General features: G+C 36.7%; 1 protein-coding gene across 3 annotated transcripts; it reads right to left on the bottom strand.

Moving 5' to 3' along the window:
* Positions 1-1,801: 1,801 nt before the first annotated feature.
* Positions 1,802-23,626, bottom strand: LOC108974298 (RING finger protein 11). 3 transcript variants are annotated; one of them, XM_018942028.1, is made up of 4 exons: positions 23,478-23,626; positions 21,854-21,977; positions 4,012-4,159; positions 1,802-2,430 (listed from the first exon to the last, which is right to left on the bottom strand). In XM_018942028.1, exons 3-4 carry the CDS (start codon positions 4,126-4,128, stop codon positions 2,107-2,109), a joined length of 441 nt encoding a protein of 146 aa, XP_018797573.1. In that variant the 5' UTR covers positions 4,129-4,159; positions 21,854-21,977; positions 23,478-23,626; the 3' UTR covers positions 1,802-2,106. The 3 variants fall into 3 exon arrangements, with proteins under 3 accessions (XP_018797573.1, XP_018797574.1, XP_018797575.1); XM_018942029.1 differs by having other exon boundaries at positions 21,915-21,977; XM_018942030.1 differs by lacking the exon at positions 21,854-21,977.
* Between the last annotated feature and the right edge of the window lie 503 nt (positions 23,627-24,129).

Below are 24,129 nucleotides of genomic sequence, written 5' to 3'. Positions count from 1 at the left end.
CCTTACGTTTATTTAAATGAACTTATGAATAAAATGCATTTTATAAATTCAAGTACCATTACAGCTTATAAATTTACATTAACATAATAACAAATTAATTTCCAATATAAAAGGTGCATTCAACATAATCCGGTTGACATCCAACCTGCCGAGATACATGTCTATTCGTATGTAATTTTGGTTGTACACTTGGTTGTACTTGGTTGTACTTCATACAAACTTTTGGGTTGCTAACGAGAAATTAGACAGCGAAGTCATAGAATACAAAAGTTAATACAGTATATCCCGGGCGCAATTCGTTTAAAGATAACATATTCTAAGATAATTATTACAGTTATTAAAAGAAAATAATTAGACAATGATTAAGTAAAATTTTCACTTCACTTCATGGAAGCCAATGTAATATTTTATTTTATGGCTAAATTTAAACTTCAACTGTTAATAGTATTTCATTCGATAATTCTAAAAATCGAGTCTTTGACGTAAGCATACCTTTGGATATTGAAAAGAAAAAACTATTCTCAGGAATATATCGGGTTAGAGGTAGTCAGAATTACAATTAAATATAATTTCTTAGAAATATTCTCTGAAATTTTTAATTAAATCCGACAATTAGCAAAGGGTTCTCGGTTGCTCCCAAACGTTCGAGAGTAGTTAGCTGGTGGCTGCTTTCGCCCTATACTATTTTTGAATGACTACCCTTGTAGCTCGGATATCACTATGTAGATTTCAATGAAATTTTTACAGCTATTTATGCTAGAGCCTGATGAAACAATTTTATTATTTACATTTTTTATAAACAATTGACTGCTGGTTTTTCGCGAAGTCTGGAGCTTGCTAAGATTGTCGTTTTGTTAATTTAAAAATCCAATCAGGGACTCTATAATCTACTAAAAAAACGTTTCTTTTGTCCCATGGGCTTTAGTTGAAAATCTATATATTTTTTTACCTCTGTAATGTCGAAACCGCAAAAAAATTATTTAAAACTTTAATTTTTTTCATATACCTGGCTACCCCTAACCCCTTTTGAAAATGGCTAGGATTCCAGTGAAAACCATTACAGAGTTTCTTTTTAATCATAATTCCAATCATATTTTCATATTCACAGATCTGATCGAATATATATAAGCAAAAATAATATACGGATCAGTCATTATTATTTCATTTATCTGAGGGACAAAATTATTAAACTTATAAAATTACAAGCTTTTAAAATTTCGACACAAAATAAGTTTTCAATATTCATAAAGAAATAAAGAGTAGGATTATATAGAGTAGTTATGGCAGCTTTTATTTCAATAGAGGGAAAAGTAGAGAAATAGTTAAAATGAAGATTTTACGTAATCGTAAAAATAGCAGCGTCTGCTATGCAACGTTTTCCATTTAAAAATCATTTATTCCAAATACTTAAAAACTATCACATGAATATGCTTTATACCCTATATCAATTTATTTTTAAGATCTATATTAATTGGGGAATTTTAAAAATAAAATGTACTAGTAAGAAGTGCAAAACAGTGCGTAATATACAGACAATAAGATTCCGCTATAGAGAAAAACATGTTTGCATATGTGCTTATATATCATACATACTACATTTTGCTTAATATCGGCAACTCGGACAACACTAATATAAAACACTTTATGTGAAACACTGTTTTACCCCTTTTCAAAATTTCGAAAGTTAGTTACTTGTTTACTTATATCATATTCGGCTATTTTATTTTCATCACAATATTTATTTCGTATATATACAAAAACGAAAGCCTACCATTTACACATTTTTCTAGTGTTTTTTGCCTACATTTGAAATGTTTTAGACATAGATATTTTAACTTTAACATTAGAAAAATTATATTTTATAAAAAAAATATAGGTGTATATTGCGTACATTTGCCTCCATATTCAACCGAAGTAAAATTTTGTAATAAAAAAAAAACAAAAAAACCATTTATTATTTTACTTAAACTAGTTTGCGTGATGTAATACCAACATATTGATTATTGATTTTTGAATAGTATTGTTAACAAGTGAAGCTTATAAAAGCGTATTAAGAAAGAATATTCATTCCAACTACATATAAAAGCTTTATCAAATCAATTGACGTTATGATGTTTCATAGCTTGTTAAGAGTGCTGCATCCACCGGCTCCATACAGCTGGGGCAAGTTAGACTGCGCATAAGCCAATCATCAATACAGCGAACATGATATATGTGCATGCACGGTAAATATCGCACTGCCTCATCTACACAAAAATCTATCATACAAATCACGCATTCGCGTATTTTTTTTGAACCATCGTAGGTGCCGATTGGGAGATGTTGGATTAATCCGATTCGCTTTGCGATTTTCACTTGTTCTTCCTCAGTTAAATTTGACGCTGGAAGTCTAGTCGATGGAGACGGAAAGAAGACAGGCTGCAGCAGTTCCTGAAAGATAATTTAACATAAATACTTTTTCACGTTGAGGATTTTTTACTTTCTAATGTCAAAACATAAATTACGTTTATTATCAACTCTCAATTTTAATTTTATGTATTTACACTTAGACGAAGCGAATCAGCGAACAAAATATATTCAGTCTGCTTTCAGACATCGAACAAGTAGGTCTACTCAAATGTTATTTAAATAATTTCTTAATGCATTATTTCAACCAAATAAACATTAAATAAATCTTTCCACAAGTTTTAGTAAAAAATATTTATAACAAAATTGCGTATGTAGTTTATTTCAAAGCTTTTAACATTTATCAAAAGAAAAGAAGTATATTCCTTACATTCTTTATTCAAGAAGTGAGTTAACGCTAGGACTGTAGTAACCACCCTTTAGACGGTAGTATACAGTTGATGATCAAACAAATAGAAATATTCATAAAAAAATTGCGTATGTAATTTATTAAAAAAAATTTAACAAAAATGCCTCCACCTCAAATAGAATTAATACACATATTTTACAAATCATTATAACCATTTCAACCAAATTTTTTAACACCGCTTTTCAAGAAATCACTGAATAAATACGCCCAAAGCAAAACATTTTGAGCATGGAAATTTGGATTTTAACCATGAAATTTAGCCCCTTGATTAAGTTAATAAGGTTGATCTTAATGTTAGCATTTCGGAGTTGCTATATGTAGTAGTAAAACTAAGTGAATCTACGACTTTAACATGCAAATTTGATCATAATACATTCGGTTTATTCAAATTGAATTACTAGGCATCATTTTTGAATATAAAGTACTGCCAAAACCCTAAGGTATTTCCCCGTTACTTGCAAGTTGCGAGAATATAAACAATTCGGATGCACTCGGACTTAATTATTTTATTTATTTTCAAACGTTAGCAAAATATATGTATATGGTAAAAGTAATTATATGTTTTCCATTTTGTAAATAAGTATAATTTATCAAAACTTAAGCTGAATGATATGAAGCACTATTTATGCCCTTTTTAATATGAAATAAGTGTATAGGCACAACTTGATGAAGAGTTAGTGTGTAAACATTTAACAATATAGGATTTGTCCTTAATGTAATAGGACTGATTTTCTTCAAGCCCGTGAAAAAAGGGAAGAATGAGGAAATCCAAAGTGAAAACGATGCTCATTGTGTTTTTTGACATTATAGGCATCGTCCACCATGAATTTGTTCCTCCTGGACAAACCGTCAACGTGGAAGTCCTCAAGGGACTCATTACGAAGGGTCAATCGGGATCGACAAGACATCGAAGCCGATTGGATTTGTGAACAGCTACCTAACCAAGGCCGGCATCCCAACGCTTCCGCAGCCGCCCTAGAGCCCAGATGTCCCCCGGACTCTTTTGTTACCTTGCCTGAAAGCATTTTGAGACGACAGAGGGGATTCAAGCAGCATGTATCTTTGCTCTCAGAGAATCCCTCCCGTGACGCCTTCTATGCTTGGAAATCGCGCTGGCAGTATTGCATCGACGCAGAAAGAAAATAAGGAATACATTACTCTACCAGTTCTTTTGATTATAGAAATACGTCACTTACCGAATAAATTGGAGCCGGGACATTTCGATCAGATGTAAAATCGTGTGTGTTGCTACTTTCGCTTCCACGTAAAAGTGAAATGTCATCTGTGCTGTTTATTTGTAAGCAATTGCCCATTTTATCGTATTAAGCAGCACTTTCTTACTTCCTATTCAAAATTGAAAACATTATGTAAAAAATTCTTGTAGTTACAATGCATAAAGGTATTAATATGAGCGTAATTACCACATTTGGAGCGCCACAAATTAAACAAAATTAGGAAATTTAAAAGCATACGGAAATAACTCAAGTTTTACGCTGAATTATTACTCTTATAAGCAATGTAAGAACTTCTCACTTCAAGCCTGATTAATTTAAATACATATGTATATTCAAATACGATAATACAGGTATAAAATAGTTTGCAATATCAACAGATTGATTGTAATATTTATCAGAAAAATACGAAAAAAATCAATTATGTTTACTCTTATAAAAAAAAAGGATTAATTTTATGCAAAACGTAAACCAAACTTCAAAATGACACGAAGAAGAACCATAAAATAATTGACCTTTATTAAGGTTTAAGGGTCTATACCAGTATATTCAAATACGATAATATAAGTATAAAATGTTTGCAATATAAACAGATTGATTATAATATTTATCAGAAAAATACGAAAAATTGTTCATTGGTTGAAAATTGTCAACGTGGTATTAAAAAAAAAAAAACAATTTTTTGCCTAAAAAAACGATTTTTTTTTTCAAAATTATGCCATTTTGTTAATATTTGATGTTTTTAAGAGATTGTATATCATTGTATAGGAAATATCTTTAAGTTTAATGAACTTTTTGAATTGTTTTGTTTGAAGTGCTCATTTGGCCGGAATCATGTCAGCAGTTGGGGACCTTTTTTTTTTGGCACCTCCGAACACAGCGCATAACTCCGTTACTTTTTAAAATTTTTGTAAAAAAAAAACACTTAAAATAGCCGAAAATATACCTTATGGCGTTCAAGGAGGTTCGAAATATACAAATCGCCTAATTTTTCAAGCGTTACACTGGTCTTGCCCTTTAAAACTCATCTGCCGTTATCATGTTTTAACTTATTAGTGGTATTACCGTTTACCACACAGTACCAGTGCTTAATAGTAGTCAGAAACTAAAACTGTAACTAGCGAATTCCGTTCCTCCTTCCGTAGTGAAAACATAATTGTTGTTTTTCTCCCTTGATCACATTTGAACAAAGTTGCCAATGCTCAATTTGCATACTGTGACTCACACGTCTAACCGGACACGTGCATTGCCAATGATGGCACCATCCAATCATATAGTAAAAATCTTAAGAATGATACATATCATACATCAAATTAAAGGAAAAATCTTCTATTTTATTTTTGGGTACTTAAAAATAGTAATAAATTTATTCACTGCGTAAAATTTAGATAAATAACTCTCAACATACAAAATTTGTTCCACACAACTAACCGGATTTTCTATAAAGCTAATGATTACTTATATTTCGTAGCATATCCTTTCACAATTGTGGTGGTATTCCCTTCCAAGCCTCCAAAATAGCCGTTTTGAGCCCTGACTTACTTCTTGCCATACGTGCTCAATAACGTTCAGATTTGAGGATTGGGCAGGTGTACCCAGTACATGAGTATATTAACCAAGTATGCTTCGGATCGTTGTCTTGGTAAAATATAAAATTGTCCTTTTCTGTGTACTCTTAAAACATGTATAAATATACCTTCAAATTTTTAAAACATTTGATTGACTAGGGTTTTGCTTTGTTTTTTTTTTTTTTGATCCCAATTGGAGCAAACATGCACGATAGAGGCGGTAGAGTTTTAATTTATATTGAAAGATGACAAATGCTCAAATGAGAACAACAATAATTACGTTGTGACTACGGAAGGGAGGAACGGAACTCACTAGTTGCAGCTTAACAACTCCTAATTACAATTGTCGTGGACGCATCATGATAAATAAGAAATTAATAAAGTTGTTGCTGTAATGAAGTCATTTAACAGCAGGCCCAGGAAAATTGCTATTTCGACGGGGTTGGATCATAAAAAAAGTGTGTTGCGTTCCTCAAACGGAAACATACCGGCCTCGCTATGAAAATGTACCGTTTCCAACCACTGTATTCGCATCATTTAGCTCCCTGTGACTTCTGGATATTCAGCAAACTCAAACCAGTGGAAACCGTTTGAGTCAATTGATGACATTAAATGTGAATCACTACGCGAAAAAATAACAGAAAAATTAAAGAATAATAATACAATACAAACAATATCTTCTGATATAAAACTTGGGGACCTTAAATTCCGATGTTTTATGTTGAAATGAAACAATGGTCGTCATTTCGCGATCTTTATGTTTGGTGCATAATTCTAAACACTTTAAACACTGGAAGAGATGTTCCGATTGAAGACATCTTTAGATGGGGAAGCATGTAGGTTAATTCAACAGCTATCAGTAACAGAAACAAAGTACCAAGCGGCTTCTCTAGGAAGGTTATAAGAATAGCACAAGTAGACAGACTACTGGATCAACCGACTGCATATGAAGAAACTGCAGCAAGCATGAAGCAGCTGGATAATACCACTAAAGAATGCATTTATGCTTTGAAAGGACTAAATTTAAATTTAAGCGATGAACAAGCCGTCATAGATCGAATTATGGTTCGAAAACTAGACAAAGAAAGTCTACGTTTATACGAGCAGAACGTAAATAAAGTAAGGATATACAAAGTTGAGATGAAGTTTTCCGCTTCTTGGAACAGCAATATCAAGCTCTAGAAGCCATACGAGACAGAAAAACAGCTAATGGAACATTCAAAAGCAGCCAAAGCGAACACCTACATTTTGTACAACTGCACAAAAAATTGTGGATACTGTACATCAATATTTTGAATGCAGAAAGTTCCAGGCATTGACTACGATGAATTGAAAGAGATTCATAACAAACAAGCTATGCTACATTAGCGCTGATCACGTATGTATATGGAGAATCGCTACAAATGACAAGTTAAAATACTATTTGCCATATTAAGAAGTGATTCAAAAAGGCAGTCTAACAACTAAACTACGAGTGGTTTTCGATATTGAGTGATATTGAAAAGATGTTTCGACAAATTAATATCCATACAGAGAGTGATCAATATTATCTGTGCCCAAAAAATAAGGTGACATTTGAATTTAAACTGCGCGCGTGGAAGGATTTGGACAAATTTTTTCTTTTTAGGTTGGTGGTACTGTCAGTCACATTTATGTCAAATTTCATGTCAAAATATTCATTAGTGTTTGAGATGCGTGTTTTGTGAGCTACTAAAAGTGAGTTTTTTGTTTTTTTCGATGTCGAAATTTGTTGTGCAAAGAATTTGCATTAAATTTTGTTTACGGAATCAATTTTCTGCTGCGGATACGTTGAGGATGGTGCAGAAAGCCTTTGATGATGAGGCTATGTCTAAAAAATGTTTACAAGTGTTATAGTGAGTTCCAGGCTGGCCGTGAACGTGTCGAAGGCGGAGAGCGTCCAGGCCGACCATCAACCTCAACCGACGAAGCTCACGTTCAAAGAATCAGAGGTTTGGTGTGGAAAAACCTTCGATTAACAATTAGAGACCTTGTTGATGAAGTTGGCATATCGAAAGGCTCAGCCAATACCATTTTGAAGGATGTTTTGGGCCTCAAGCGCGTCAAATCTCGACTGGTACCGAAAACATTGAATTTTGTGGAAAAAAGGCGTCGCGTTAAAGTGTGTGAAACGATGCTTTCCGACTACCAGGGTGTCATGAAACGCTTTATAACTGGCGATGAGACTTGGATCTATGCTTACGACCCGGAAATAACCGATCAGTCGATCCAATATCGTGCCAAAAGAGAGCCGAAACCAAAAAAATCGCGCCAAAGTCGCTCAAAAATCAAGGTCATGTTGACTGTTTTCTTCGATTATCGTGGTGTTGTGCACTATGAATTCCTTCCAACCGGTCAAACAGTCAACAAGGAATATTATATGAACGTTATGCGTTGCTTGCGTAACGCTATCCGCCTAAAAAGGCCTGAATTGTGGAAAGACAATTCTTGGTTTTTACACCACGATATGCACCATCCCATACTGACCTCGTAATTCGTGATCATTTCGCCAAAAACTCAACTCATATCGTTCCGCAGCCACCGTATTCACCTGATCTGGCGCCGTGCGACTTCTGGCTGTTCACCAAGCTCAAAAGACCGCTCCGGGGACACCGTTTTTATACGATGGAGGAGATTCAAGCCGCAGCGAAGACGGAACTGAAGGCCATCCCGGAAAGTGACTACAACCAGTGTTTCGAAGATTGGAAAATCCGTTGGCATAAGTGCATTGCATCGGGAAAGGATTACTTTGAAGGGAATGAAATTGATTTGGAAGAACAAATAAAGAATTTTCAAAATAAATACAATGTCACCTTATTTTTTGGGCACAGTTCCGCAAAGAAGCAGCAAAACAAATTATAGGAAATCTTCTATAATTCCGAGTATTTATGTCAAGTTCATTTACGAATGTTGGTATAGACTGTGCAGGACCGAGTTATATGAAATGAAAATGAAAGGAAGAAGACAAAAAATATTTGAAGGATACTTAGCTGTATTTGTTTGTACGGAACAAAAGCTATTCATTAAGAAGCCGTAAGTGATTTAACAACCGAAGCGTTCCTAGCTGAAAAGACTTTTTGCTAGAAGAGGTAAAAGTCAGTATATATACTCGGATAATGGAACGAATTTTACCGGAGCTTGTATAACATTAGACCTAGATTTCAAAATGGCAATTAGAAATATTCAACCGTAGCCGCCATATTCTCTTCTTTACTAACGTAGACACCTCTTACGCAATTATAGCTCAGTAAACAACAGCGCGCCAGTCGTTTCTTCTTTTCGCAATGTGGCTCCAATTAATCATTCCAAGCGAAACCAAGTCCTTCTTCACTTGGTCTTCCCAACGGATTGCAGGTCTTCCTCTTCCTCTGCTTCCTCTACTTTCAGAGCCGGAATAGCATGACCTGGCCAACGCATCCGCTCTCTTTTAATTTGCTGAACTATATTAACGTCGTCGTATATCTTATATCGCATCGTTCCATCGAATGCCATATTAGAAGCAGATAAAATTCGGAGGCAGGAGCCAAGTCGGTTAGATATCATTTAAAAAGAGGCGCAGGTAAATTGACATTTGAAGACATGATTACTTTACTCTAACAGATCGATTGATTGCCCATATAGTTAAACTATTTTGTGAAAATTCAATATCCTAGTAAGTGGTTGGATAGCCCTTACGTGTTAGGACCTCGGCAAGTCGTTGTGGCATTGAATGAACCAGTTTGGGTGTGTCATGGGTGTGTTGACTGCAATATTGATAGTTTTTATCGAGCGGTGTTGTTGTTTCAACGGTAATCAATCTCCATAATAATGGGCAAATCGAGCTCTTCGTTTGCGATGGAAGAGAGTCAGTGAAGGTGTTGATTGCTCCACTGTGAATGGCGGTCCGTAGCTGTCTAAAGTTAGCTGCGTCCGAAGTCCGGTCGACATGTTGTTCGATGTCGTCGGCGTAGTTAAAGCCTACTATCCAGCTCTCAAGAAATGAAAAAACTTCATGTAAAAAAACGATTAAGAAATGGTCAAGAAAATTTCCTCCGGTAAACGATTAAGAAATGGTCAAGAAGGGAAGATTTCCTGTGCAAAATTTTCTTGCGCTAGTATGCAGCTCCAAAGAAATCTAGTACTAATTTTTAATACATTTTTCATCAAAAAAGTGAATATGGCAAACCTGGTTTTGCGAATAAACAATTGTTTCTTGAAGCAAATTCAAAGTAATCGCTATATTTATCTTAAATTAGTTAAAATCATTATTATGAAGTATATTTCATTTGGAAATTTTGTATAAGACTTACCAATCATTAACAACACTCCTTAAATCGCAAGGAAAATATTTATGTTACTACACACATATATACATACACATTACGCACAAAGTTTATTTTATTTGTTTATTCTATCTGCTCTCTCTTCTAATGTGGATCATTCACAATGCGTAACCAGCCGTCAAAGTTACTTGAAGAAATAATGTATTTTTTTCTGAGCAATTACTTGAGAGCTGGATACGGACCTTAAGGAAAGACCTCTTGATAATCCTTGGAGACGGTTCCACTCCAAGCAGGTGGCTGCAGGGGTGATTTCTACGAAAACATCCTGGCAGCAACTGCTTGGAGAGAGCTTCATTATGCTCCTTAACTGGGAGCATAAGCGTCTCACTATGTGGGTGTGCGATAGAAAACATCAAGAGGCATTATGTCGTGGTTCGAAGTGCAGTGTTCTGACAGATCTGAAGTTTGAATATTGGTCTGGCATACCGGCCGGCCGATTGCCTTGTATGTTGCTAAGCTATCGGCTTGAGGATAGAGACTTAAGGATTTTGTTGCGGCTCTGTACCTTGGTGATAATCGTGGTCGTATGGGGAGTGAAGGAGATTAGACTATCAAAAGTTACACCTTAAATTTTAGGATTATTGACAGTCGGAATTTTGACGCCATCTATTGCAATATTAAGCCCAAGCTGAGGAAACGAGAAAGGTCGGAGAGGTAGCCGTTTACTTTTGAACACATGCCATCGATTCCATTGCCTGACGTGTATATCGTGCAATCATCATGCGTACGAGGTTATGGAAACTCCCTCTGATGGCTGTGGGAGTTTCGAGATGTAGAAGTTGAATAGTAACGGGGAGAGGACACCACCGTGAGGAACCCCCTGTTTAATTATTCTCAGTTTAGAAGTTTCATCTCGAAATAGTACGGATGTTTGACGACCGCTCAGGTAGTTCGTGGTCCACTTCTTCAGTCCTGAAGGAAGCTTCATCACTCATTGTGCAAAATGTCGAATCGTCAATCTATTCCGCCATCTCCATCCCCCTACGATCATTTGACGGGCACGAATTCCAAGGATCGTGGTGCGCGTTAAAGCCGTCTAGTACCAAACGTTTTTCACCACGAAGTAGCTCACCTATATTCGGGTGATATCCTGTAGGACGTTTTGAGCTCGACATCGCCTGACCGTATATATCCCTGACATTATAGGGTCGAATCCCTGCGGGATGTCGTCATCGATTAAACGATACTGCACGCTGTTGTGCAATATGTCGCTCGCGATCTTTACGTATTACGATGAAAGCGGCACAACTCATAAGATCTGAGCGGCTATCGAGTTTGGTTTCTTGGACAGCAGCTAGCGATATGCGTTCCCGATTCATAAGTGCAACTAGCTCCTCAATCTTACTCTTAAAGTCTGTTGCAGTTAAATTAAAAAACTAGGGTTTGTCGCGGGTGTCCGTGGGTGATCCTGGGGGTGAGGGAGTGACATGTATGTGGTATTTGTTGCAGCTGCAGAACCCTTGGGGGGGTTGTCGCGTTGGGGTGTTGGTTGGCGACGCCACTGCTGTGTTGTGGTGGCAGACTCCTGCAGCATGGGGCAACGTACGACTCACTCCACTGACGTGTGGTGCGCAGGCCGGAACACGCCGAGAAGTGACACCAGCCAGTACAGGAACTGCACTTAACTGATGTAACGTTTCGGCGTATGACGGTCTTACACACGGACCGGACTGTGCGACAAACCAAGAGTTGCTGTTGGTTCTCGAACGAGGATTGGAGCGGTATGACGGTTGGGGGCGGAAGACAAGTCAAAGCGGGAGCCATGTTGCCTGTTTGAGCTCCTGGGGACCGTGGCGGTCCTCGTGTTGGCCACTCGGGGTAAGTGGCGGCGCAGTGTGCGAACTATATGAAGATTGCACAGCCGCAACCCACTTAACTCGTGGTCCAATCCTCTGAGTCTTAAGACCTGAACAGGTCTTAATATTGCTCCTTCCATTGCATGTATTACACCTGACCAAGGTGGTGTTCGGATGGAGCCTTTTTGCGCAAACGCAGCAGAAAAATTCCTCCGGGCTCATCAGAAAAGTAATGGATGATCTCCACAAAATCACTACGTTGAGGCCCTTACCTTTTGTTTGTGGTTGCAGAATCATTCGAATCATTTTTGTTTTTGTGGAGATCATCCATTAATTTTGAATATTTCTTGGATAGCAGTTAGATAAATAGTTTAGTCTCTGCTAAAATACACCCGTCTTACAATTATTTTTGTTTTATTTTGCCTGTATTTTGAACAGGGCTTAATTGTATATTGTCTATTTTGTAAAAGCGCTAAATCCGGGTCGAAGGACCAAATGTTTCATTACTTATATACTATTTTAGAAAACTATCTAAATAACTAAATATATGTGTATGTAAATATGTTTGTATGTATTGCAGCATATTGTTATTTTCAAGTCTACAATTTAATACATGCGTGTGTGTTTAATGTTATCTCAACTTTAATTTTTGACTTTCGAATTTGTGTCTCCATGCATTTTTATTTTTATTGGATGCGCATTGCATGTAAATGCTGTTTATGTACATACTATATGAAAATAGATATCTATTTTTAATAGTATTTAGGCTTTGCTGATAAGTAAGCATGTTCAATGATATTTGAACAGTGAAAACCAAATACATAAGCATAGCGCAGCTACAAATAAAAGGGAAAATAGAGCATTGTATTTAAAGAACGAAAAAACAAAAGTGAAAGTGCAAAAGGCAAAAACAAATTTATATCTATAATAAATAAATAAATCGCTGTTCGCTGTGGATCGGACAAACCGTATGCTTTTCGAGAGGAAAAGTCGAAACATTGGAAAATTAAAAAAATTTACTTTTTTCATACATTTTTTTTGTTTTGCTTCTCAATTATTTGAATCGTTCAAAATTTTAAATATAGCTAAAATATAACAAAATTAAAGTTATATATGAACTTATTTTAATTTTCAGAGTGTATATTTAAATATACATAGAGAAATATGCGAAAAATATTGTGAAACATTGTGAAATACTAAGTGTTATTACTACAAAATTTTGAATTTTTAATCGGAAATATTTAAAAGAATGGTAGAAAAATAATTTTCAATATTTCATTTTCCGGTATACATGGGGTATGTGCTGAGAGGGGAGCTTCTCCAGAAGAGGAATAAGTAAAAATAATGCTGCTAAGACTAAATAATATCCTCTATCCGTTTATACCCATTTTCTCCCGGAAATCCTAGGATCATATTTCTAAACTGAAATTATCGTTAATTAACATAAACACAAACAAAGTTATGGGAAAAAAATCAAAAGTTGCGTAGAGAAGAGTTTACATACCTACAAAGGACCACATACAGTACGAAAATAACAGATTTCAATGCCATAAATTTTCTTAATTTTAGCTATAATTGAATTTTGGGTTTTAAGTTTGGCACATGTTGGCATCTATGTACATATAACCGCTCGAAACTGCTTTGATAGCGATTCTTGTTTAATTAATTAATTAATCCTTTACTCAGAAACTGCCTTGATATATTCAATAATATTCAAAACAGGGCCTGAGATGGTATGTTTAATTTTCTGGGATCATCATAAAGCAGTCAATCCTTAATAATTTGCAACCTGTGCTCTGTATGTCTACCTTGTTGGATGATCCAACTGGAACCTAATTATCCACTAAAGATATTACTTAATATTCTAACAGTTACTTTTAATTGTAAGGATCCTTATTACCCTCAGTAAAGGATAAAATGTGTGCGTATATGTAAACGTTAGTGCCATCGTGCTTTAGCGTTGGTATTAAATTTCTCGGTGAACTCAACTCTAAAATTGCGAACATTCATCTGAATATAAAACTTTTTTTAACCAAACTCCATCCCCTTGGCTCTATGTTCTTTGGAGAATTGTAAGCGAAATTTTAGTTTTATACTGAAATAAACGCTTTACTATGGCTGATACATAGAAAATGCTACTACTCTACTACTACCATCTATGTATATGATTTCTATTAGTTAGATTATAACTATTAGTTAATAAAATATAGCTCCCACTTTGCACAGAGCTTTCGCTTCATTACTGCTTGTGGCAGTAAGACAATTCCTCTTTCCTTATACCATGAAGATTCCGTACTGTCTTTAGAATATCCGAATTCCTACGCTACATTTTTACATTATTAATTACATTTTTACAATAATTCACATATTATATTACAGAATGTCCTTACGTATAACGTTCACAGCTTTCTTGTCCTTGGACAATACAAACATGTTTTCTCAAGAGGTTACGCTTAGAGAGCGACATACAGTTGGCCACGTGAAAAACAGTCAAAGCTCAAATCTTAGCCTGCAACGTTGAAGGTTTGACCCTGCGATTAATTAATGGTCATTGCAAAATATGTCTTTATCGGAAACTGTAAACGTTTAAATTGGTAGCGTAAATCTGATAGTAGCAGAGGGATTCGGGAATCCCTACATTTTCTTCGGTACCACATCCTGTGAGTTTGTGCACTCTATTATGACTTCAGTTATTTTACCAGCATACGCGTGCCATTGCAAAGTTTAGCTGGATTCAGATTTGTTAATAAAATCACAGGACAACTTTCAAATTCCTCAGACGGGTTCAAGAGTTCAGAAATTCTTCCAAATCGAGCTCAATATCGACCGAGTAGTACATTTTCAGCAGGTCATCAATAGTTGAGAGAATGAAGATATTTAACTTATTCGTTAGTTAGAACCGCTCTTTCTTTAAACCAACATATTGTCTTATAACTTATGTTATCAATGTCAGGATAGACATTGTTGCTACTCTTTGATGTTGTCTATTATTATATAACCACAATCAGGAAATAGTCTGTTTTCAATATTAAATAAAAATTATTTTTCCAATATTTAATATAAACTAAATGGTTAGAAATGAACTAGTGGAGTGTTAGTGGATATAGAAGTTAAAAATTTAAGTATAAAATTCATTATAAATCGGAGAAACACCCGTTTTAAATAGCTGAATTTTTGAACTTTAAATGCAAATATCTCAAAAACCATAAGTCATCGGCAACTTAATTGCATATATTTTCTTGATCTGGAGGACCGCCTCTATCCGTAGATACCCATTTTAACCCCAAAATCGAGGGATGCTTTTTTAAAATTTATCCTTCTGCAAGCTATAATTGAGTTGTGAACACTTTATTTTTATACATATGTATATGTATAATAAGTGATTTATATTTCATATACGTAAATAAGTATGATAATATTATAAAATGTATATCATATCGAGGTGTCTGAAGTACTTTTGCGAAGTCCTCCCTGCTGCGTTGGCGGCCTTTGGCCGTGTTAAAAAAAAATAACCCTAGTAAAGCCAATACTTAGGATGAGTGAAGATTTTATTACGTAGTATTATATCCATAAAAATAACGTGTCACATTGTTTGTCCGCTATGGACTCCTAAACTACTGAACCGATTTTAGCAAAACATAGCACACAATGTCCAGTTTAAAGCAACTTCGAAGATAGGATAGCTAAAACAATTCATAAATAAGAACTGCATGTAATGGACGCTCTATTAAGCGGACATTTCCATTAACTTATTGACCGGTTCATAATTTGTTGACATTCATAAGTACAATCCATTAGCACTAAGTACATTTACGTTCATATTACTATTATTACCCATTACATTTATTTGTCACTTCTAGTAGCCTGTCGCTATGTCATTGGGAGTAAAACAAAGTATAAAACGTCGCTCGGGGCGCTCCCCCCACTCCACAGATCGCAATTGTTTTATTCCCGGTGCAGTCGTCAAAAAGACTACACGCGCCTGTCGCCGAAAAGGTTACGCGCGACGCTCAATGCGACATACCCTCGTTTAGGCTCATAGTAGTTCTTCGGCCATCCTTCATTATTATTGAATTAAGTTTGGATTTTTTTTATATAAAATGAGTCGTGGACAGTTATCACAAAGTGCAATACTCGAGGAATTACTAAATGAAGACGATGAAGAAAGTGAATCGGAGCTTAGCGACCAAGGATCTGAAGCTTTCGACCACAACGTTGCAGAGGAACCTCTACCTGCTGAGGAATCAAACTCCTCGGACTCAGAAGAGGATGATTTGCCACTTTCAGAAATAAATATCTGCTTTACAGGGCGCGATAAAGTAACGAAGTGGCAAAAACCTAACAATAACAGAGTGAGTCAAGTTCAAAATATTCTAACGGAAGATGCGGGTATTCGTAGGAATGGTGTGGGTGTGACGACATTTCAGCGAATATTACTGAACAAGTTGTTAGACATACGAACAAATTTATTCAAAGGAAAGTATCATCGTATAACAGAATACGTGACTGCAAACCGACAGATGCGGTGGAAATCCGAGCATTTTTCGAATTACTGTATATAGCGGGAGCCTTGAAAACATCACACGCCAATTTAGAAGATTTATATGCAAGTGATGGGACAGGTTTACCTCCTACTCCTATGTCAGTGAAAAGAGTGAAATTTCTACTGAATTCATTGCGGTTTGATGATGCTACTATGCGACAAGCACGTCGTACTTTAGACAAAGCTGCGCCAATAAGAGAAGGTTTAGATATGTTTACAGAAAACTGTATTTTGCCATATTCAGTGGGAGAGAATGTTGTAATCGATGAGATGATGGTTGGCTTTCGAGGAAAACTTCCTTTCCGACAGTACAAGAAATCAAAGCCCGATAAATACGAAATCAAACTTTGTCCACTAGTAGATGCTGCTTCATTCTAGGTCCTAAATACTGAACTTTACGTGGGCAAGCAGCCTGAAGGCCCATATCAGTTTAGTTATGCTGCGTCAGACGTCATAAAGAGGCTAATTACACTAATTTCTGGCACTGTGAGAAACCTTACCGTCGACAATTGGTGTGCCAGTGTGCCGCTGACAAACGATTTGGCCAAGGATCATAAGATTTATGTTGTGGGTACCATCCACAAAACAAGAAAGAAATACCTCATTGTTTTATAAATAAAAAGCAACCTGAATATTCCAGTCAATTTGGATTTTCAGATACAGCAACTCTAGTATCTTACGTCCCTAAAAATAAAAGATCTGTAGTTCTTATATCATCACTTCATTATGCTGCAGAAATTGAAAGTACAACTGAAAAGCTCAAACCCAGCATAGTTATTTTTTACAATAAAACAAAGGGCGGTGTTGATGAAGTTGACAACAAAGTACAAATGTATTCGGTTTCAAGGAAGAACAATAGGTGTATATAGTTATAGTCGCAGGAAACCAATAGTTTTCGAGATATTTGCGTTTAAAGTTAAAAATTACCACTGTATGAATTACGTATTTTTTCGATTTAGAATTAATATTACACTCATATTTTGCACTTTTTTATTCACTATCACTTCACTACTTTGTTTAAAAACATTTATTTTACATTATATAGTACAATAAAGTTCTAATTCAATATTTAACTTATTGTTAAAATTTATTTACTTAACAATAACGAAAGAACTACAAGCTGTCAAATAATCAGTGTTACCTTACTAATATATTTGAGGAAACTAAGAAATATACAATAGAAAGGAAGATTAACAAAAAGGAATTAAAAAACTTGACAAACCACTGTGTTGGACTAGCCAGGGTTATAATTTTGAAGGCCGAAGACCGCCAACGCAAAAAGAAGTTGTTGCGGAAAAAACTTGAAACACCCCGGTGTTGAACCGTCCAAGGTTATTTTTTTTGCAGCGCGGATGAAGGTTGCCCACACAAAAAGGAGTTTTACGCGATTGAAACTAGACTCACCCCGGTGTTGGACCGACCAAAACACTTTTTTTGAAGGGCGGCCAAAGGCCGCCAACGCAAAAAGGTGTTCGGGCCGGCTTTAGTATATCATCCCACGATTTCAGGGTTAAAAGCGGTATGGTTGGATAGGGCTAATGCTCCAGATTAAGAATACATTATAGCCGCCGCAAGCTTATAGTTTTCGAGATATTTGAATTTAAAGTTGAAAATTTCGCCAATTTAATTTTGCAATTTCTCGATTTATAGTAACTTTTTCTTTCATATTATGTACTTTTCATACATTTACACTTCACTACAATATTTCTACATATTTATTTTATATTAATTTTTTTAATATTTAAATTAAAATAAGCATTTTACATTTTATACAAATTTTATTATACGCACAATAGCAATAAGTGTTCCGTGTTGTCAAATAATAAGTATTACCATATCTACACATTTATCAAACGAATAAAAAACAATTTTATACAACAAATACATAAATCATTATCCCTTTTCTTGCTATAAAAGGAGTGTTACTGGAAAAAAACCTGACACATCTCGGTTTTGTATCGGCCAGGATAATTTTTTATTTTGCCGCCAACGCAAAATGAAGCTTCACTCGAAAAAAACCGGACACACTTTGGTGTTATATCGGTTAGAGTTGTTTTTTTCATGCATTTGAGATTTTATTTATTTTCATTGTTTTTAATCGTTTGGGATATGATTGATTGATTGAAAGTTGAGGAATGCACTGCGACCTTTGGTCTATTGTGCCCTCTCCTGACTCACATTGTCTTACTTAGCATCAGCGCATTGATGCAATCCAATAGCTTACAGGGTGCTAATGAGACAATGCGATTCCTATCCGGAAACATCGATCCAAGGGCTTTAATGCTGCGTCTACAGACTGCTGTGCAGTCCATCAGCAGGTGTTCCAGAGTTTCAGGCTCCTTGTCGCAGAACCGGTAGTTAGCGCAAGAGGATAGGCCCATGCTTTACAGATGCCTATTTAGTTTGCAGTGGCCAGTGTACCATGCGACTAGTAGCCTGAGTTTGTTCCTGGGGAGGTTTATTACAACTTTGAACCTTCTCAAGTTGTAACCTCCCATTAGCATCTTGGTATGTCTCATACCGTGAGTTTGTTGCCAATGCTCCTCCCTGCCCACTCCTTCTTCCTTGCGTGGCAGCTCCAGCATGGTATGGGGCCCCGCTTCGTAAAGGGTTCGGGTCCTACCATCTTGGTGGAGCGGAGCGGGCAAGTTCGTTCACCAGTTCGTTACCAGCTACATCTCTGTGACCAGGCACCCAGATTAGGTGTACCTGGTTTCGTTCCGCACGGCTGTTCAGCCTTTCCCTGCACTCCTGCACTAGTACCGATTTGATCTCGTAAGAGAAGATCGTTTTTAGCATCACTTGACTGTCGCTTAGAATGGCTATTCGCTCATTGCGATAGTTGCGATGGAGGTTTATCTCTATACACCGGTTTATTTCAAAAACTTCTGCCTGGAAAATGCTCGGGAACTCTTCCATGAGTGTAGAATGCTTAGTGCGTGGGCCCACAATCCCTGCGCCGATTTCCTTCGACATTTTCAAGCCATCGGTGTACCACCTCGACGTGCTATTGCTCAACATCAATTCGAGGTTGGTATCGTTCCACTCGGCTTTACAGCAGAGGCTGACCTTAAACTTTTTCCTGAAGTTAACCATTTTGGTAGCGCTGTTATCGGGGGGAGGGCCAATGGCATGCTTCCACTTATATTTTCCATCCTTTGGGACGAGACTACCTTGCCTTTTCCACACCCCTCAGCCGTTATTTGCAAAAGTGTGTTTTTGGCTACCTGACCGATAACCAAATGAAGCTCAGTCAGTTAAAGCAGAACCTCCAGTGATGCTGTTGGACAGGTGCTGCTGTAGATGCAATAGTTTGGTCTTTATCGAAGGTTGCGACACTATTGAGGCCCAGGCCACACTATCTTGGTATACAACCACCTAACGATTGCACACCATTAAAGCTTTTGTCGCTTTGACCAAGGTCAGGTTTACAAGTTAACATAAGCTGCCCTTTGTCAACAACAAAGTCCGCGTGTGGCCTGAGTCAACGAATTCACATTCCCACGCTGACGGGTAAGGCACAGCGGTAGCGGCAAACTGCCAACGCAAGCGTYGGYGTCGTATCCGCTGCAATAACTCTACAACTACTACTAACAACGAATTGCGGGACACAACAACTAAGACAAGGTGCAGGGACTTATTTAAGACATTAGCTTTAGAATGTAAGGTTTAGATTTTAACAGAGAACTCATCAGACATCATGATCTGGTTAATAAAGTGATAATAATAAAGAAAAAAGACGGATATACTTAATTTACATGCTGCTTCCACCGCAGAATCTAGCATCAATGGCATCCGTTCCCACGAGAGTCGGGTCTACGAAAACCGGAACGGACCCGGATTTTTATCCGGCCAAGGACTGTCAACTCGACAGAATTTCTGCCGTTACAACAACAACAACAACACTGTTGGTAATCTCTATCTCACTGTCTATAAGGGTGAGATTCCTAAGACCGGGTAGGGACCTGCGTCTCGTAAACGGGATTACGGCCGTCTTGGAGGGGTTGATATTCAGTTCAACCTCCCTACACCACGACTTCGCTAGGTTTAGAACTTTGCCTTCGGCTAGAATTACAATGTCGTCAACAACCCTTGGTAGCGGATCCCATTGTCCGTTAATAGTGCTAGCAGGTCGTCTGCGACTAGACTCCACAGGTGGGGTGATAACACACCTCCCTGTGGGCAGCCTCCTGTTGTGCCGACACGAATCCTTTTTCACCTACTGTGGTCTCAGCAACCCTGATGCGCAGTACGGCTTCTATCCATCTACGCACCAATGTTGCCACATTCCTTTTCTCCAATCTTGTGAGACATCCAGTGAACTCTACCTCAGAGGTCAGCTGGTACAGAGCGGTAGATCTGCCCGCTCTGTATGCAGGCTAAGCCACACGATCCACGATCTTCTGCATGGTTTTTAGTAGGAGAGACGTTAGGCTGATTGGCCTGAAAGATTTCGCCAATGAGTAGTCTTTTCTTCCTACCTTGGGAATGAAGATCACCTTCGCTGTCCTACATACTTCGAGGACGAGGAGGACGAGGACATTGCGAGGCTCTCTCCCAGCAGCCGAACCAGGTGAGCCAGTAGAAACTGCTTCCCCTGTTCTACCAGCGCCGGAAAGATGCAACTCCCGGAGACTTGAAACTCTCAAACGAGACCATTGCCCACCTGAAAAACCGTAAACAGCTTTTTGGCGATACTCCAATCATCGCGGGATGGCCTCATTATTTGACAACACGGAACACTTATGTTATTGTGCATATAAAGAGATTTGTGTAAGAAATAAAATGTTTATTTCAAACAATTATCTAAATAATATATATAAAATACATATGTAAAAATATTGTAGTGAAGTATAATTGTGTAAAAAGGGCATAATATGAAAGAAAAAGTTACTATAAATCGAGAAACTGCAAAATTAAATTAGCGAAATTTTCAACTTCAAGGTCCGTATCCAGCTCTCAATTAATTAGTCAAGAAAAAAAATACATTTTTTCTTCAACCGATTTGGCTAGCTGGCTACACATTGTGAGTGATCTACATTAGAAGAGCAAGAGAGAATAACAAAGAAAAACTTTCTGAAAACTTTGAATTTCCTTCAAAAAACAATTGTTGATTTCATGTTCCTTCGCAAAACCATGTCTGTCGTATTCACATTTTATTGAAAAATGTATTAAAAATTAGTACTAGATTTAAAAAAAAAAATTGACACACAATGGTGTTGGACCGACCAGGGTTATTTTTTTGAAACGTGACCGAACTTGACACACCCGCTTGGCGGATAATAAACTGATTTTTGGCGATAGACAACTGCAAAAATACTTTTTTTTGGGTATAATCTATTTTCTTTCTTTCTCTTAGTTCACTTACAAAAAATTTCTTTAGTAGTTAGAACAAGTTTAATATTGAAAAAAAATTTGTACAAACGATTTAATAGAGTGTTAGTGAAAATAAAAATGAAAAATATAAGTGTAAAATTTATTTTAAATCCACAAAATACGTAATTCAAATAATGGTTATTTTCAAATTTAAACGCAAATGTCTCGAAAGCTATTGGTTACCTGCGGCTATAACTATGTTAATATATCCTTGATCTGGCGAACCTCCTCCATCCGACCATACCCATTTTATTTCCGAACTCCTGGGACAGTATTCTACATTTTTCCCTTTTTTTGCTATAGACAACTGCAAAAATCAAAAAAAAAAAAATCGAAAAAATATGTAATTCAAATAGTGGTAAGTTTTAACTTTAAACGCAAATATAAATTTAACTATATGTTTCCTGTGCCTATAGTTATACATACATATTCTTGATCCCCCCTATCACCACCTCACCGACTGACAAGGTAATCGGAATCATGCCTACTTCTATTCCACCGTGTCGGAAATTGAATGCTACATAAAAGAACTGAAAAAATAAATGATACGATTGAACTGCACAAATGCCATTGCAGCTTTCATTCAAAAAGACAAGTCTAATCGACATCTTTGACAAACTCTAAACTGTCAATAACCCTAAGATTTTAGGTGTTACCTTCGACAGTGTATGCTCCTTCTCTCCCCATACGACCGCGATTATCGCCAAAGTACAGAACCGGAACAAAATCCTCAAGTCGGTAGCAGTGGCAGCACATGGGAAAAGACAAAGAAACATTGTTAGTAACTTACAAGACAATCGGTCGGCCGGTCCTTAACTACACAGCACCCATATGGTCGCCTGGATGCAGTGGCCAGCAGATGAGGAAACTCCAGACCTGCCAGAACACAGCACTCCGGACCACAACAGGATGCCTCTTGATGTCTCGCTTGGAACACCTACAGAGTGAGAAGCTTATGCTCCGAGTAAAGGAGCATAATGAACTCCTCTCAAATCAGTTCCTGCTAGAATGCTTTTGTAGAAATCACCCTTGCAGACATCTGCTTGGAGAGGAACCACATCCTAGGAGCATCAAGAGGTCATTCCTTGAACACGTGGACGACATCGTGCAATACGCCGACAGGACCTCGGACGCAACAGACTTTCGATAGGCACTGACCGCCATTCACAGTGGAGCCATCAACACCTTCACCGACTCCCTTGCCGTGAATGGCGTACTAGGAGTCAAAYCMCCACCCATAGCAGACGAAGAGCTCGAGTTGCCGCGAGAAACGCGAGTGACCCTTGCGCAACTTCGTTCTGGATGTTGCCGCAGGCTAAACTCCTACTTATCCAGAATAGACCCTGACATAGCTAATGTATGTCCTGCATGCAACGAGTTTCCGCATGACACTGACCACCTCTTTGTTCCGACCCCGTCGAAACAGCATGTTTCCTTGGTCTCCAGTTAAATGACGTCGACGACAACACTGATAACCCTCACCATCCTAACGGGGACTGATAACCGTTAAAACAACAAACTCTGAAACTTTCAGTATCCTTGAAAAATGGGGTATATTTGAGCTTTTATCCGCCACTATATATAAATATATCTGGAGATCTTCCTTGATCAGCTGATATACATGTTATGCCCGAATTTGAAGGTTTCTACGCTAACATTTATCCAGGACCATAAGACGTTTAAATGATTCATACCCATTTTGGACCATGATTAGTCTATACGTACTAATTAACACTTTTAATTGCTACTTATTTATATTTTAGTACGAATGTATTTGCAATAATGAAATAGTACTAAAATAAATTACCGAATATCGTTTTTATCTACGTATGAATTTTAAGCACTTCTCACAGGCATTAATAATAAATAAAAATTTTACACTAATCACCATGAACAATTTGTACTTTACTCTCGTTGAAAAACTATTGTCACTCTAGTCTATCACTCGTTCACAGAATAGAGTTTATTTTAACAAATAATTTGCGTTCAGGCTAGAGATCATCATTTATCGTTTCTGTTCTCACTGGATTTATATTATAATAGATTTCTCGGTATAAGGTATTGTAACTACTCTTGAGTTCCATCATTGGATTTTTAAATAAAAAGCCCATTTCCAAATAATGGCTATAAACTCATTATTACTCGAATTCATACGACTTAACGCTTAATCAGCTAATAGTGAAATTTTTTTTATTAATAAAAAAAAAAATAGTGAAATAAAAATGAATAAAATAAATTATTAATAGAAATTTTGGAATTTTTAGAAAGTCAATATAAATTTAACGAAAAATTTCGTTTATTATTAACTACGTCAAGAGACAATTGAGTGAAATTGAAAGCAATAATTGATTGTACTACGAAAAAATTTTGCGAAAAAGTTAGGAATATTCTAATAATTCTAAAAATATTAAATTTTGTTTTTGTTAATACACTAGCACATAGTTTAATTAGCAATACAA

The sequence above is a fragment of the Bactrocera latifrons genome, unplaced genomic scaffold (genome assembly GCF_001853355.1).
Source record: "Bactrocera latifrons isolate USDA-ARS-PBARC rearing strain unplaced genomic scaffold, ASM185335v1 scaffold_546, whole genome shotgun sequence".
Classification (NCBI taxonomy): Eukaryota; Metazoa; Arthropoda; class Insecta; order Diptera; family Tephritidae; genus Bactrocera; species Bactrocera latifrons.
Note: the sequence above shows the minus strand (reverse complement) of the source record. Positions and strands in the feature narration are given on the sequence as shown.